At 40.7% G+C, this 17468-nt stretch overlaps 2 protein-coding genes and 1 pseudogene across 7 annotated transcripts in view; 1 reads left to right on the forward strand and 2 right to left on the reverse strand.

The window, feature by feature from the left end:
• Positions 1 to 15099, reverse strand: part of LOC109875722 (aerolysin-like protein) — a 36316-nt gene extending 21217 nt beyond the window's left edge. Inside the window, exon 1 of one of the 3 annotated variants that reach the window (XM_031803421.1) lies at positions 14973 to 15099. The gene's annotated coding sequence lies outside the window, so the exon portion shown is untranslated. Of the gene's footprint in view, positions 1 to 2666; positions 2857 to 14972 lie in introns of those variants that run through there. The other 2 variants (XM_031803422.1, XM_031803424.1) reach the window with 2 other exon arrangements.
• Positions 4462 to 5906, forward strand: LOC109877605 (aerolysin-like protein; annotated as a pseudogene).
• On the reverse strand, positions 7498 to 15265 carry LOC116356842 (aerolysin-like protein). 4 transcript variants are annotated; one of them, XM_031803425.1, is made up of 4 exons: positions 14973 to 15265; positions 9806 to 9836; positions 8563 to 9072; positions 7498 to 8280 (listed from the first exon to the last, which is right to left on the reverse strand). In XM_031803425.1, exons 3-4 carry the CDS (start codon positions 9043 to 9045, stop codon positions 7831 to 7833), a joined length of 933 nt encoding a protein of 310 aa, XP_031659285.1. In that variant the 5' UTR covers positions 9046 to 9072; positions 9806 to 9836; positions 14973 to 15265; the 3' UTR covers positions 7498 to 7830. The 4 variants fall into 4 exon arrangements, with proteins under 4 accessions (XP_031659285.1, XP_031659286.1, XP_031659287.1 ...); XM_031803426.1 differs by having other exon boundaries at positions 14977 to 15104; XM_031803427.1 differs by having other exon boundaries at positions 12829 to 15099.
• Positions 15266 to 17468: the final 2203 nt, after the last annotated feature.

Consider the following 17468-nt stretch of genomic DNA (forward strand, 5'->3'; position numbering starts at 1 on the left):
ACTCTGGTTCGCTTTCTGTTCCTTCTGCCTGCTGACATGACTGTTATTAAATCCCAAATAATGAAGTTGATATAATTCATCATGTATATGTATCTGTTGAAATCTAATTATTTGTGCACATTAGGTACATTGCTACTAGGGACATGATTGTCTGGAATGATTTTTCAGAGTGATTGCAGAGCGACGGGCAGTCAAAGAAGCTGGATCTTTTCTCAGAATTTTTTCCATACTGATAGCTGACAATGTGCGGTGACAATTTCACCAAATATAGAAAATACATCTTACCTAATGCAGCTTGTATATTAGTGCAGTATATTAGTGCAGCTTGTATATTAGTGCAGTATATTAGTGCAGTATATTAGTGCAGCTTGTATATTAGTGCAGCTTGTATATTAGTGCAGTATATTAGTGCAGTATATTAGTGCAGCTTGTATATTAGTGCAGTATATTAGTGCAGTATATTAGTGCAGTATATTAGTGCAGCTTGTATATTAGTGCAGTATATTAGTGCAGTATATTAGTGCAGTATATTAGTGCAGCTTGTATATTAGTGCAGTATATTAGTGCAGTATATTAGTGCAGCTTGTATATTAGTGCAGTATATTAGTGCAGTATATTAGTGCAGCTTGTATATTAGTGCAGTATATTAGTGCAGTATATTAGTGCAGTATATTAGTGCAGTATATTAGTGCAGTATATTAGTGCAGCTTGTATATTAGTGCAGTATATTAGTGCAGTATATTAGTGCAGTATATTAGTGCAGCTTGTATATTAGTGCAGTATATTAGTGCAGTATATTAGTGCAGTATATTAGTGCAGCTTGTATATTAGTGCAGTATATTAGTGCAGTATATTAGTGCAGTATATTAGTGCAGCTTGTATATTAGTGCAGTATATTAGTGCAGTATATTAGTGCAGTATATTAGTGCAGCTTGTATATTAGTGCAGTATATTAGTGCAGTATATTAGTGCAGTATATTAGTGCAGTATATTAGTGCAGCTTGTATATTAGTGCAGTATATTAGTGCAGCTTGTATATTAGTGCAGCTTTAAAATGAAAGATGACTTAAATTAGAGAATCTATTTCCATCTTTGAATCTGAGGCCTGCATACGGGTTGTATATTAGTAAAAACAAATCTGAACAACTCATCTTGCTAAGTGAAAAAATGTTGAGCTAATGTTGATTTTTCTACTAATTAACTGCACATTTCATGGAACAAATGCTTCCTAAATGATGAAACTTACTGGTCATTATTATGATTAACCATTTGAATCGGGGTATAGTTTGACTGTACGCTCGTTTATTCCATGTGTAACTCTGTGTTGTTGTTTGTGTCACGCTGCTTTGTTTTATCTTGGCCAGGTCGCAGGTGTAAATGAGAAATAGTTCTCAACTTGCTTACCTGGATAAATAAAGGTGAAAAAAAATATATTAAAAAAGAGAGGGCACAACATTGTGATCATAGATATTCATATTTAGGGTCTTAAAGCACATAGTTCAAGAATAGGGCAATGCAAATCATGACTACACTACCAATGATGCAGCTGTTGCATTGCTTGCACCGTACAGAGTAGCATCTCATGCAAGTAAAATAAAATCCTTGTATCTACATTCAATAATGAAGTTTGAATGATTCAGGTTTTAGGTGTTACTTGACTAAATCTGAGTGTTAGTTTTAATTGGACACTTGATAAAGTTAACAGACCCTGTTCTATATTAGACAGTGTCATAAATATTAATACATACCTGTAAATACTAAAGCCTGTCTTAAAGAATATTGTACTATATTATAATATATTAATACATACCTGTAAATGCTAAAGCCTGTCTGAAAGAATATTAGACTATATTATAATATATTAGTACATACCTGTGAATAGTGCAGCCTGTCTTAAAGAATATTGTTATATTAATTCATTTCAATCTTTATTCTTTCAGATATTTCAAAGCAGCAACTTTGTTTGCAGAGATTAGTTTTAGCACCATAAACAACCTCATATTCTGATGTAGCATCTATTCCATTCAGACTCACCATTAAAGGGAAGGTTATCATATTCTAATGTAGCATCTGTAACATTCATACACAACAATATGTTTCATTACACATAAGCCACCAAGTTGATCAGGAAGAAACAGCAGGAGGTAGAGTGGGAGGTGCTGGGAGTAAGAGAGTTACTCCATGGTGTTGATCAGGAGAAACAGCAGGAGGTAGAGTGGGAGGTGCTGGGAGTAGGAGAGGGACTCCATGGTGTGATAACATGCGTCTTGGTGAGAGGTGTAGGAGTCAGGCGCAGGAGAGCAGGGATGTCTGAGAAGCGTGTTTTTATAATATAGTCCACCAATACAAACCGCACAGAAAAAAATCCCAAAACTACGCTCTCGAATACTCACGGAGGAACAAACACAGTTCCGACACTTTACATACACGTGCGTAATAGCGAAAAAACAACAAACATCAAATACACTCGAGCGCAATACACACAAGTCTAATCCTGCACGAATTACGGCAGGTAACAGGTGCCCTATATACCAACAGAAATCAAAGCAATTGAAAACCAGGTGTGAAAAGGAACACAGACAAAACAACCAGAAAAAGAAAAAGGGATCGGTAGCAGCTAGTAGACCGGCGACGCCGAGCGCCGCCTGAACAGGGAGAGGAGTTACCTTCGGTAGAAGTCGTGACACATGGTGTTGATCAGGAGAAACAGCAGGAGGTAGAGCGGGAGGTGCTGGGAGTAGGAGAGGGACTCCATGGTGTTGATCAGGAAGAAACAGCAGGATGTAGAGTGGGGAGGTGCTGGGAGTAGGAGAGGGACTCCATGGTGTTGATCAGGAAGAAACAGCAGGATGTAGAGTGGGAGGTGCTGGGAGTAGGAGAGGGACTCCATGGTGTTGATCAGGAGAAACAGCAGGAGGTAGAGTGGGAGGTGCTGGGAGTAGGAGAGGGACTCCATGGTGTTGATCAGGAAGAAACAGCAGGATGTAGAGTGGGAGGTGCTGGGAGTAGGAGAGGGACTCCATGGTGTTGATCAGGAGAAACAGCAGGAGGTGGAGTGGGGAGGTGCTGGGAGTAGGAGAGGGACTCCATGGTGTTGATCAGGAGAAACAGCAGGAGGTAGAGTGGGAGGTGCTGGGAGTAGGAGAGGGACTCCATGGTGTTGATCAGGAAGAAACAGCAGGATGTAGAGTGGGGAGGTGCTGGGAGTAGGAGAGGGACTCCATGGTGTTGATCAGGAAGAAACAGCAGGATGTAGAGTGGGAGGTGCTGGGAGTAGGAGAGGGACTCCATGGTGTTGATCAGGAGAAACAGCAGGAGGTAGAGTGGGAGGTGCTGGGAGTAGGAGAGGGACTCCATGGTGTTGATCAGGAGAAACAGCAGGAGGTGGAGTGGGGAGGTGCTGGGAGTAGGAGAGGGACTCCATGGTGTTGATCAGGAAGAAACAGCAGGATGTAGAGTGGGAGGTGCTGGGAGAGGGACTCCATGGTGTTGATCAGGAGAAACAGCAGGAGGTAGAGTGGGAGGTGCTGGGAGTAGGAGAGGGACTCCATGGTGTTGATCAGGAAGAAACAGCAGGAGGTGGAGTGGGGAGGTGCTGGGAGTAGGAGAGGGACTCCATGGTGTTGATCAGGAAGAAACAGCAGGATGTAGAGTGGGGAGGTCCTGGGAGTGGTAGAGGGACTCCATGGTGACTGAGGTTCCTAGCTGTGGAGGAAGGAATGGGTGTGACAGATTCCAGGCGAATAAAGATGGAAAGATCAGAGGAGGGTGGAGGACAAGGAGGAGTTAGGAGCAATAAAAGAACGCTTCATTCTCAGTGACCTGAGGATTGTGGAGTGATTTGGTCGCCCTAGACCAGAGCTACAGTCCTCTATTTTTTTCATTCCAATCCCAATCTAGTCCACCTGATTCTAATCCAATCAAATCAAATGTTATTTGTCACATACACATGGTTAGCAGATGTTAATGCGAGTGTAGCGAATTGCTTGTGATTCTAGTTCCGACCATGCAGTAATATCTAACAATTAATCTAACAATTTCACAACACCTACCTTATACACACACAAGTGTAAAGGAATGAATAAGTACATATATGTACTTATGAATATGTACATAAAGATATATAGACATAAAGACATAAAGATATATATGGACGATATATGGATGAGCGATGGCCGAACGGCATAGGCAAGATGCAGTAGATAGTGAAAACCAACAGGAGGGTAGCTCTCCAGGAACAGCGTTGAAGAGCCCTGCCCTAGACTGATGTGTTGCTCTACCTCTAGTTCCTACCATGAGTCATTATATCCCTTAGTTATTGATTGATCCTTTTATCTTGTTCTTTAATTTCCTGTTGGTGCTTTGAATGTCTGAATCAGATCTGAGTTTGAGTTGGAGGTTTCTTAAATTTATCTGTACAAATTTGTATTTCAGGTTACGTGACGTACACACACACTTAACATGGCAACCAGACTGCAGTTGATCAGTGGTGGAGGAGGCAGTTCATTTGAATTCCATGGCATGGACAACGGTGCCACCATCAAGAAGATTGGAGTGGCGGTGGAAGGCTGGCGGGTCAAAGCTGTGCGGGCGGAGCTAGTGGACAGGCGCGTTGCGACCTCTGGAAATTCACACACTTTCAATGAGTTTGAGTTCAAACTCGGTGAGCGCATCACCAAGCTGTCTCTGTGGGGTAACGATGTCGGCACACGTCTGGGTGCCATCAAGTTCACGACGAGTCAGAACCGTCAGTTCTTTGAAAAAATTACCAGCTGGCCACTGAAGACTGAGTACACCATAGATGTGGGGTCTGGAATCTGCCTGGGACTGTAGGGCAGGTCTGGCTCAGACATCGACTGCATGGGCTTCCTCTTCATCAACACCATCAAGTCGTCCGTGCTGACTGACATGAAGTATCCCACCCTGTCCCTCTTCAAACCCCAGGTGTGTGTGTAGACAGCTCAGGAAAACTCTACCGATGCTCTAACATTAAGGGGGCTGTCCACTTTAAAACATGTAATCCAATATGGGGGTTGACATTCATCAGGCATCTCATTTCTAGGACAGTCACACACACATACAGACACATTAGTTACTATTGTTGGCTTACTACAAATCAATTGATCAGTACCTCACTGATGATTAGTTCTAAAATTGTCTTTGTCTTATCTGAACAATTTGTATCTTTGTGTGTGTGTGTTGATTTTAGGTGACTCCAGAATATGTGAAATCCGTGTCCCACCACAATGACACCTCATTGGTTCAAGAAGAGTCCATTACATACAGCAGACCCTGACCAAGACTTCCTCCTGGTCTGTCAGCAACAAGATAGAATCCACCTTGAATATGTCGGTCAAAGTGGGGATCCCATATCTGCTCGAGGTGTCATCAGGGTTCAGCTTGACCGTGGGAGTGGAGCAAACCACCAGCCTGCAGAAGACAGAGACCATAACAGAATCGGATACCATCAACGTGAAGATCCCACCAGGGAAGACCATGGATGTTGAGATCACAATGGTGAAAGCAAATTTCGACCTTGACTACAGGGCCATAGTGAAAGTCACCTGCATGATTGGCAGTCAGCTGTTCTTCCCATCCACTGGTGTGACTTACACTTCAGTGAGGATATCCACAAAGGAGACATGATACCAGTGCATGACATCATGAATAGTATGCACAGTGATAGAACGTGACACCATTACTGATTATTTGTGTGCCTTCTCTGTTATTATGATCATCTTTGAGTGATTCTGATTGAACCCAGTTGACTCAGCTCTGTCTCTGTCTCTGTCTTCTGTCTCAGCAGAGGGTATAACAACAGGTGGATCATTCCTACAATCCGTTGCCTTTTGTGTCCAATGACATTTTAACACATGTTTTGTGTGAATTATTGAACAACATTCACAAAAAAAGTTTTCTTATATGGTTAGATTACCATAAAAAACAATGTTATGTAACTATAATTAATTAAAGTTGTAATAAACCATTTGTCTGGTGTGTCAATAAGCTTTCGTCCTATCCCCAGTTAAGTTTATTTATCTTCCATTAGATATACTATTCAGAAAATTCACAAATATTGTAATTATCATTCCAATATTTTGATGAACATTACTTTGAGTTGTTCTCTTTCTAACTAATTGTTAATCATGATTAAGTCATTATTTAATATAAGAATCATCTAATGAGTTTGTTAGCACACATGCAGTCACTCACACGCACAGAGTTTTTTTTCTTCTGGTTGCACATTTAACATGCTGGTAGAAATTAGGTAAAATGGATTTAAGTTATCCTGCATTGAAGTCCTCGGCCACTAGGAGCGCCGCCTCTGGATGAACGTTTTCCTGTTTGCATATGGCCTTATACAGCTCATTGAGTGTGGTGTTAGTGCCAGCATCGGTTTGTGGTGGTAAGTAGACAGCTACTAAGAATATAGACTAAAAACTATCTTCGGCCCGACAGTAGAGAAAACAGTTGATCATTATAAGAGGGTAAAGGTAATAGGCTATATTTCACATATTTCCTACACATTACAGATCAAATATATTTTTCCAGACATTGACAGTTCACCTATGGAAATAATTTGGTGGGATATCAATCTTATTGCATAGAATTGTTAATCTGTGTGCTTTTTCTCAGAGAGGTCAAATGATAGTACTGTAGTAGCCGACTCCCTGCTGACCTAAAACAAAGAACCCTTTCATTTAGAGTATGTTGCGTAGTTGCTTTGGTTTTACATCAATTATTCATTCGTAGTGTTTCTACTTAGTGGATGTAGCTACATGACCACTAGATGGTGTTGTCACACTTCATAGGTCTTTCATAGCCCATAATATGTGTAGCCTATTTGTCTGTAGGTTATATCCTCATGTAGCTGCACTTAAATGACATTTTACTCATGCTTTTCCTTTCATCTATGTTTCATTGAAAATCATGGTCACAGAGCTGATCTCTAATGTTAACAAGGTCCAATGACTCACTGATTAAAACCGTTTACAGTGGAAGACCTTTGATAATTGTAGCAAAGTTCTCTGCTATTTCTATTGTTGTTCAACTGTGAAAAGGAAAATAAATGTATGAGGCATATCGATTCATTTGGTTTAGTTTTGTGGCAAACCTTTTGTTTACAGCTCTACTCTTTCCATTCATGCATTTGTTAATTAAAAGTATAAATACAAAGTGATCATATGTTAATTCATAAATAAGTTAAGCTAAATAAACTAAATACTAACTTTGTCCTTGTAATTAGTGGGGTACTTCATGTTTCTCGGTTGGAGATGTTGACAGGCACATGGAGGTGAGGTTGAGATGTGCGCGTGAGAGTGACTGCATGTGTACTAACAAACATATTAGATGAATCTTATATTAATATTGAAGGAATCATGATTAAAAATTAGTTAGAAAGAGAAACAACTCAATGTAATGATAATTACAATACTTGTGAGTTTTATGAATAGTATATCCAATGGAAGTTGAGTAAACTTAACTGGGGATATGGCGAAAGGTTACTGACACACCAGACAAATTCTTTATTATAAATGAAATTTATTACAGTTACATAACATTGTTTTTTATGGTAAATGGGGTCTAAGCATGTAAGAAAACATTTCGTAGTGAATGTTGCTCAATCATTCACACAAAAGGCACCGGATTGTAGGAATGACCCAGCTGTTGTTATACCCTCTGCTGAGACAGAAATAAAGAGCTGAGGCAACATGGTTCAATTAGAATCGCTCAAAAGATGATCATAATAACAGAGAAGGCACACAAATAATTAGTAATTGTGTCACATTCTATCACTGTGCTTATTATTCAGGATGTCACACACTTGTCTCATCTCTCCTTTGTGGATACCCTCGCTGAAGTGTAAGTAACAGCATTGTAGATGCCTTTGGATGGGAAGACCAGCTGACTGCCATTCATGCAGGTGACTTTCACATTGGCCTCGTAGTCGAGGTTGATATTTGCTTTCCCCACTGTGATCTCAATATCTATGGTCTTCCCTGGCGGGATCTTCACGTTGATGGTATCCGATTCTATTATGGACTCTGACTTCTCCAGGCTGGAGGAACGCTCCACTCCCACGGTCAAGCTGAACCCTGATGACAGCTCGACCAGATCCGGGATCCCCGCTTTGACAGTCACTTCAAAGGTGGACTCGATCTTGTTGCTGACGGACCAGGAGGAAGTCTTGGTCATGGTTTTGCTGTATGTAACAGATTCTTCTTGAACCAAGGAGGTGTCATTGTGGTGAGAAATGGATTTCACATATTCTGGGGTCACCTAAAATCAACACAAACACAGACACAATATAAAAATTGTTCAGACAAGACAAAGACATCTTAAGAACTAATCAATAATGAGGAACTGATCAATTGATTTTTAGACAGCCAACAATAAAAACTGATGTGTCTGTATGTGTGTATGACTGTCCTAGAAATGAGATGCCTGATGAATGTCGACCCCCATATTGGATTACATGTTTTAAAGTGGACAGCCCCCTTAATGTTAGTGCATCGGTAGAGTTTTCCTGAGTCGTCTACACACATCTATAATAGAGCTCACCTGGGGTTTATAGAGGGACAGGGTGGGATATTTCATGTCAGTCAGATCGGTCGACTTGACAGCGTTGATGAAGAGGAAGCCCATGCAGTCGATGTCCGCGCCAGACCTGCCCTGCAGCCCCAGGCAGATTCCAGACCCTACATCTATGGTGTACTCTTTCTTCAGTCCCCAGCTGGTCATTTTTTGAAAGAACTCTCGTTCTTTACTCGTCGTGAACTTGATGGCACCCAGACGTGTGCCGGCGCCGTTGCCCCACAGAGACAGCTTGGTGATGTGCTCGCCGAGGTCAAACTCAAACTCAATGAAAGTTTTCGCTTCTCCAAAGGTCGCAACACGCCCATCGGTTAGCTCCGCCCGCACAGCTTTCACCTGCCAGCCTTCCACCGCCACTCCAATCTTCTTGAGGGTGGCACCGTTTTTCATACCGTGGAATTCAAATGGCATGCCTCCTCCACCACCGATCGTTGTCAGTCTGGTTGCCATGTTGAGTTTGAGTGTGCGTCAAGTAACCTGAAATACAAATTCGTACAGATTAATTTAAGAAACCTCCAACTCAAAGGAGATCTGATTCAGACATTCAATGCATCAAAAGGAATTTAAAGAACAAGATAAAAGGATCAAACAACAACCAATAATGACTCATGGTAGGAACTAGAGGTCGAGCAACACATCAGTCTAGGGCAGGATTCTCCAACCCCGTTCCTGGAGAGCTACCCTCCTGTTGGTTTTCACTCCAGCCCCAGTTGTAACTAACCTGATTCAGTTTATCAACCAGTTAATTATTAGAATGAGGTGGACTAGATTGGGATTGGAATGAAAAAATACAGGACGGTAGCTCTGGTCTAGGGTGACCAAATCGCTCCACAATCCTCAGGTCACTGAGAATGACGCGTTCTTAAATTGCTCCTGACTCCTCCTTGTCCTCCACCCTCCTCTGATCTTTCCATCTTTATTCACCTGGAATCTATCACACTCATTCCTTCCTCCTCAGCTGGGAACCTCAGAGTTACCATGGAGTCCCTCTCCTACTCCCAGCACCTCCCCACTCTACCTCCTGCTGTATCTTCCTGATCAACACCATGGAGTCCCTCTCCTACTCCCAGCACCTCCCCACTCTACCTCCTGCTGTATCTTCCTGATCGACTTGGTGACTTATGTGTAATGATGTATATAAACGTATTGGTGTGTATGAATGTTAGATGCTACATCAGAATATGAGGTTGTTTTTGGTGCTGAAACTCACCTCCCCAAACAAAGTCGCTGCTTTGAAATATCTGAAAGAATAAAGATTGAAGTGAATTAATATATAACAATATTCTTTAAGACAGGCTGAACTATTCACAGGTAGGTATTAATTTATTATGACACTGTCTAATATAGAACAGGGTCTGTCAACCTTATAAAGTGTCTGTCCAATTAAATCTTCTACTCAGATTTAGTCAGGTAACACAAAAACTTCATTATTGAATGTAGATACAAACTTTACCTCGATTTCAAATGTTTTCAGAAAAGTAAAGTATTTTATTTTACCTAAATGTGATGATACTGTGAGATGCTAGGGTTAGGGGAGAGGGTGTGATGTGAGATGCTACTCTGTAGTGTGCTAGCAATGCAACAGCTGCATCATTGGTAGTGTAGTCATGATTTGTATTGCTCTATTCTTGAACTATGTGCTTTATGACCCTAAATAGGAATATCTATGATCACAAGGTTATGCAAGCTCTTTTTTTATTTGATTTATTTCACCTTTATTTAACCAGGAAAGCTAGTTGAGAGCAAGTTCTCATTTACAACTGCAACCTGGCCAAGATAAAGCAAAGCAGTGCGACATGAACAACACAGAGTTACACATGGAATAAACAAGCATAAAGTCAAAAACATAACAGAAAAAAAGAGTCTATACACAGTATGGGCAAATGGAGTGAGGAGGTAAGGCAATAAAAAACCCATAGTAGCGAAGTAATTACAATTTAGCAGATTAACACTGGAGTGATCGATGAGCAGATGATGATGTGCAAGTAGTGATACTGGTGGGCAAAAGAGCAGAAAAGTAAATAAAAACAATATGGGGATGAGGTAGGTTGATTGGGTGGACTATGTACAGCTGCAGCGATCGGTTAGCTGCTCAGATAGCTGATATCTAAAGCTAGTTAGCGAGATATGAGTCTCCAGCTCCAGCGATTTTTGCAATTCATTCCAGTCACTGGCAGCAGAGAACTGGAAGGAAAGGCGGCCAAAAGAGGTGTTGGCTTTGGGGATGACCAGTGAGATATACCTGCTGAAGCGCGTGCTACTGGTGGGTGTTGTTATCGTGACCAGTGAGCTGAGATAAGGTGGCGCTTTACCTAGGATAGACTTATAGATGACCTGGAGCCAGCGGGTCTGGCGACGAATATGTAGCGAGGGCCAGCCGACTAGAGCATGCAAGTCGCAGTGGTGGGTGGTATAGGGGGCTTTGGTGACAAAATGGATGGCACTGTGATAGACTGCATCCAGTTTGCTGAGTAGAGTATTGGAAGCTATTTTGTAGATGACATCGCCGAAGTCGAGGATCGGTAGGATAGTCAGTTTTACGAGGGTAAGTTTGGCGGCGTGAGTGAAGGAGGCTTTGTTGCAAAATAGAATGCTGATTCTAGATTTGATTTTGGATTGGAGATGTTTGATATGTGAGTCTGAAAGGAGACTTTACAGTCTTGCCAGACAACTAGGTATTTGTAGATGTCCACATATTGTAGGTCAGAACAGTCCAGAGTAGTGATGCTAGTCGGGCGGGCGGGTGCTGGCAGTGAAAAGGAAAGGTTGGAATAAAGCACTAGACTCAACAGTCTACTATATAGGAACAACTAAACATCATACTGTCATAGCACATCTGCATATCTGAGTCAAATGAATCCCAGTGATAATATAGTATAAATACAACATGTACACACAACAATAAATATGAATAGCTAGAGAAACCTGTGTTTAGTCACTAACCTGAACACATTACACAGGATCAGCAGAACTAGCTAGAGAAACCTGTGTTTAGTCACTGACCTGAACACATATTACACAGGATCAGCAGAACTAGCTAGAGAAACCTGTGTTTAGTCACTCACCTGAACACCTATTACACAGGATCAGCAGAGTTAGCTAGAGAAACCTGTGTTTAGTCACTCACCTGAACACATTACACAGGATCAGCAGAGTTAGCTAGAGAAACCTGTGTTTAGTCACTCACCTGAACACATATTACACAGGATCAGCAGAGTTAGACAGAGAAACCTGTATTTAGTCACTCACCTGAACACATATTACACAGTATCAGCAGAGCTAGCTAGAGAAACCTGTGTTTAGTCACTCACCTGAACACATATTACACAGGATCAGCAGAGCTAACTAGAGAAACCTGTGCCTAGTCACTCACCTGAACACATATTACACAGGATCAGCAGAGCTAGCTAGAGAAACCTGTGTTTAGTCACTCACCTGAACACATATTACACAGTATCAGCAGAGCTAGCTAGCGAAACCTGTGTTTAGTCACTCACCTGAACATATTACACAGTATCAGCAGAGCTAGCTAGAGATACCTGTGTTTAGTCACTCACCTGAACACATATTACACAGGATCAGCAGAGCTAACTAGAGAAACCTGTGTTTAGTCACTCACCTGAACACATATTACACAGTATCAGCAGAGCTAGCTAGAGAAACCTGTGTTTAGTCACTCACCTGAACACATATTACACAGGATCAGCAGAGCTAGCTAGAGAAACCTGTGTTTAGTCACTGACCTGAACACATATTACACAGGATCAGCAGAGCTAGCTAGAGAAACCTGTGTTTAGTCACTCACCTGAACACATATTACACAGGATCAGCAGAGTTAGCTAGAGAAACCTGTGTTTAGTCACTCACCTGAACACATTACACAGGATCAGCAGAGTTAGCTAGAGAAACCTGTGTTTAGTCACTCACCTGAACATATTACACAGTATCAGCAGAGCTAGCTAGAGATACCTGTGTTTAGTCACTCACCTGAACACATATTACACAGGATCAGCAGAGCTAACTAGAGAAACCTGTGTTTAGTCACTCACCTGAACATATTACACAGTATCAGCAGAGCTAGCTAGAGAAACCTGTGTTTAGTCACTCACCTGAACACATATTACACAGGATCAGCAGAGCTAGCTAGAGAAACCTGTGTTTAGTCACTCACCTGAACACATATTACACAGTATCAGCAGAGCTAGCTAGAGAAACCTGTGTTTAGTCACTCACCTGAACACATATTACACAGTATCAGCAGGGCAGGCCAACGTCCACCATGTGAAAACAAAAACAATAACAGGTGAACAATGTGAATACAAAACACCATGTCATATATACCGATCAACTGCAAATAATGACCAGTAAGTCAACATCATTTAGGAACCGCTTGTTCCATGAAATGTGCAGTTAATTAGTAATAACATTGTTCAACATTCTTTTTTTACACTTAGCAAGATGAGTAGTTTAAGATTTGATTTTACTAACATACAACGCTAATGCCGGCCTCAGATTCAAATATGGAAATAGATTATCTAATTTAAGTAAGCTTTCATGTTAAAGCTGCATTAGGTAAGATTTTTTTTAAACATTTGGTGAAATTGTCATCACGCATTGTCAGCTATCAGTATGTAAAATATTCTGAGAGAAGATCCAGCACCGGCCTTCAAGCCATCGCTGGTCCACTTTTCATTTTCCATTTGTTTTGTCTTTGTCTTACACATCGGCAGGGTAGCCTACTGGTTAGAGCGTTGGACTAGTAACCGAAAGGTTGCTAGTCCGAGCTGACAAGGTACAAATCTGTCGTTCTGCCCCTGAACAGGCAGTTAACCCACTGTTCCTAGGCCGTCATTGAAAATAAGAATTTGTTCTTAACTGACTTGCCTAGTAAAATAAAGGTACATTTAAATTAAACATTGGGTTTCAATCCCCCAATGACTTGTTCATTATTTAACCCTCCGTTCCCAGTAGTCTGTTTGTGGGTAATTGTTTGTATGTAGTAAGGTCCGTTAATGTGAGCTCTCTTCATTGTATCGCATTTGTATATTTTGAGTAAAGTACCTTAATTTACTCATATCTGCTGTCCTGCGCACTCCCCTATACCAGCTACACACAGACCGTATTACACTGCCCCTCGCTCTGCAATCACTCTGAAAAATCGTTCCAGCCAATCGTGTCCCTACTAGAGATGTACCTAATGTGCACAAATATTTTGATTTAAACAGATAAATGTACGTGATGAACTATATTAACTTCATTATTTGGGATTCATTAACAGTTATGTCTGCAAGTGAGAGAGTTGAGTCCCTCCCCTCCTGTTCAGCTGCTGCAGGGTCTATCTCTGACAACAGAGGAGCAGATGTTGGAGACAGATGAATGTTTGTTTGTTGGTAACATGCCTGTTCATGCATTCCTATACATTATGGATAATAAAGTTGGTTAAGTGACTGAACAAAGCCTGTTATTTGCCCGGGATAGCAACAGTCACCTACTTTGAACATTTCAGAACTCAATGCTAGATGTGTCAATCAGTGTAGTCAAGGTTAAGAGACAGCTTGATGGAAAGCACTACACTCAACAGTCTACTCACCTCACATTAAACATCATACTAACATCATACTTTTGAATTCAAAACAGAACACTAGGAGGCCAAAGTCAACCACGTGAAAACAAGGCAACAGTAAACATGTTGTCCCCCACGAATGATGCAATAGCCCCCAATTTATTTCACGATGGCGCCAGAGGGGAGGGCTGCCGTCTTATCGGCATGTATGTTTTTACATTATGTTGCTGCTATTATTTGTTATTCTTATCTCTTACTTTAAAAAAAACATATTTTCTTACAACTGCATTGTTGGTTAAGTAAGAATTTCACTGTAAGGTCTACTACACCTGTTGTATCGGCGCATCTGACAAATAACATTTGATTTGATATGGGACAATTTAGATATTGCGTGTGACTAACAAATTGCAGTTAATTGCTATAGCTCCCGCCTTGGACCAATCAGTGTAATTTTGTAAATGATGGATCTCTATGGCAATAAGGATCATTCACCTAAGTTTTTGTCAAAATCAGCCCAGTGCTCTCAGAGATATCTTGCTTTACTAACGTACAAAGAGACATACGAACGGACAGACAGAGAATGATCTGTAATCCCCTCCCCAATTTCCTTGTGGGGGACAACAAACCCACACCATGCTTGTTTAACTAGACTTTTTAACTGATGTAGCAACTGTTTCAGAATATAGGAAGCATTTGTCACCTGAAGTGTTTTGTTAATTAGTTGGTTAAAATAAAAATGTAGCTCTCAAATATTCCTCATTATAGCAAGTATAATAATTAGTATAATAATTATTCAGGGACAATGTGTACTTACATACAATGATATGCAGGCCTCGGTGTTAAGGATAACGATAGAAGATCTTGATGGAAGAAAACTGATTGGTTCTGAGATTCCGAGTGAAGTTCAATTGTTAACACCAAAAAATGCAACAGCTGAATACGTGTCTCTGGAGTAGAGAAGCACTCTCTTATATAGCAGCAAAACTCCCCTCAAGCAAATACAATGATGTGCGTCAGTAGTTTTCTGTAGAATTTACACAAAACCTTTCACTTTGAAGAAGACATTATATAATCATGACCAACGTGTATCAACAGTTTAAACCACTCTTGGCAACACCTCCTCTTCTTGCTGCCACATATTTTGGGGGTTTCCAGTCACTTGCCAAAACAATATCATTTGCAACAACACCTTTCTCTACTCATACTATACACTATATACTATAAGAAGAAAGGTGATATCTAGAACCTAAAATGGTTCTTTGGCTGTCCCCATAGCAGAACCCTCTGAAGAACCCTTTTGAGTTCCAATTAGTTCTGCAAGGAACCCAAAAGAGTTCAACCTGAAACCACAAAGAGATATATTTGGAACCAAAAATGGTTATCTTATGGGGAGAGCCTGATAATCATTTTGGATTCCTTTTTTCTGAGACTGTAGTTTTTTTCATCAAAACATCCTATATGTTCTGTTTATCATGGTTTGTGCAGGTGACTGGGTAAATACACAAAGGGACACAGTCATAACCTCACCCTCAGACCAATTGTCAGAATGCCCAGAATATGCTCTGGAAGTTAATGTATGAGAACCCGCTCAAATTATTTTATACAAAGTAAGATGGCTTCATTTACTTTGAGTTCCACCTGAATTCTGGCATCACAAACTTATGGTTGATTTCTCCATGGTGGTCCAACAGTGAAGGTCTGGCTGGGAACACCAGTGGAGTTTCTTTCACCCTGATTAAGTAATTATATTGTGCTAATCATGAAAAATGTGTGTGGTGGAAATTGAACATCAGGGACATCTGAAGTTATGACATTGTCAGTTAACCAGAGATGTTAAAACAATCATGTACAGGTGTGCGTAATGATGGGGAACAGGTGTGCGTAGTGATGGAGAACAAGTGTGCGTAATGATGAGGAATAGGTGTGCGTAATGATGGGGAGCAGGTGTGCGTAATGATGAAGTCCAGTTGTCCGTAATGATGTTTGCAAGGAATGATGGTTAGTAGACCAGTTACATGGAGCGCTGGAGAGTAATCGTGATAGAGGGACGTTTTACAGGGAAGAGAATCAGCCTAATTGGGTATAATGTTCCATTCTAATAGTACTCATACATACTATACATACTCAGAAATACTCATACTGTCATAAATTACTGTAGACTGCTCCATGATAGCCTACACGCTGTTTACCACCCCACTCCACTTGTTGGATTAATGTAGGGGAGAGGTGGCCGAGAGTAAGACAAGGTCAAAGTCACACTCCATTTAATCAGATAACACAGAATCTAGAATGACTTAAGAGAGAATATAGTAGATGGCACGGACCAATCTTCTCCAACGGACCATGATGACAGCATGATTGATGGATGATTGATGTGTTTGATGGATGATAGATATGTTTGATGAATGATTTGTGTGTTTGATTAATGCATTTGATGGATGATTGATGCATTGTATGTATTGTTTTCTGTGCTCTTCCTTTTAGCTGTCCTCTTAATGATAGAAATCAGGCAAAAACCTGAGGCTTGTTTGAGGCTTCTACTGTGAAGTGGGGGTGAATGAGAGTGGTATGAGCTGACATGAGCATGAGCTGAGTTAGCTTGCGGTCCATTGCAATTCTAAAGGCAAAGGAATTCTCCGGTTGTAACATTATTGAAGATTTATGTTAAAAACATCCTAAAGATTGATTATATACATCATTTGACATGTTTCTACAGACTGTAACGGAACTTTTCGTCTTTGTCTGCACCTAGTTTTCGCGCCTCATGAATTTTGATTACTGGGCTAAACGCATGAACAAAAAGGAGGTATTTGGATATAAACTATGGACCTTATTGAACAAATCAAACATTTATTGTGGAACTGGGATTCCTGGGAGTGTATTCTGATGAATATAATCAAAGGTAAGTGAATATTTATAATGCTATTTCTGACTTCTGTTGACTACACAACATGAGAAAAAAAAACGACATGGCGGATATCTGTTTGGGTTGTTTTGGTCTTTGAGCGCTGTGCCCAGATTATTGCATGGTGTGCTTTTTCTGTAAAGTGTTTTTGAAATCTGACACAGCTGTTGCATTAAGGAGAAGTGGATCTAAAATTCCATGCATAACAGTTGTATCTTTTAGCAATGTTTATTATGAGTGTTGCATCAAAAAGCAGAACACTCAAAACATGAGCACAATGGCAGCTCTTCCTTTAAAGAACTCCAGGCCTCAAGAGGGCAGATAACCCAAAAACATGGGTGGAACTAAAAAATTGAGCCAGGATTTCTGGAGGGACAACTTTTACAAGCACACCTGGCAGATAAG

Source organism: Oncorhynchus kisutch, linkage group LG24 (genome assembly GCF_002021735.2).
Source record: "Oncorhynchus kisutch isolate 150728-3 linkage group LG24, Okis_V2, whole genome shotgun sequence".
In the NCBI taxonomy this organism is placed as follows: domain Eukaryota; kingdom Metazoa; phylum Chordata; class Actinopteri; order Salmoniformes; family Salmonidae; genus Oncorhynchus; species Oncorhynchus kisutch.

Excerpts from the sequence above, each read along its gene's own strand:
- LOC116356842 (XM_031803425.1), bottom strand. The coding sequence starts at position 9,045 with ATGGCAACCAGACTGACAACGATCGGTGGTGGAGGAGGCATGCCATTT. Across the intron at positions 8,281-8,562 it reads TGTCCCTCTATAAACCCCAG|GTGACCCCAGAATATGTGAA; the intron begins GTGAGCTCTATT and ends TGTTGATTTTAG.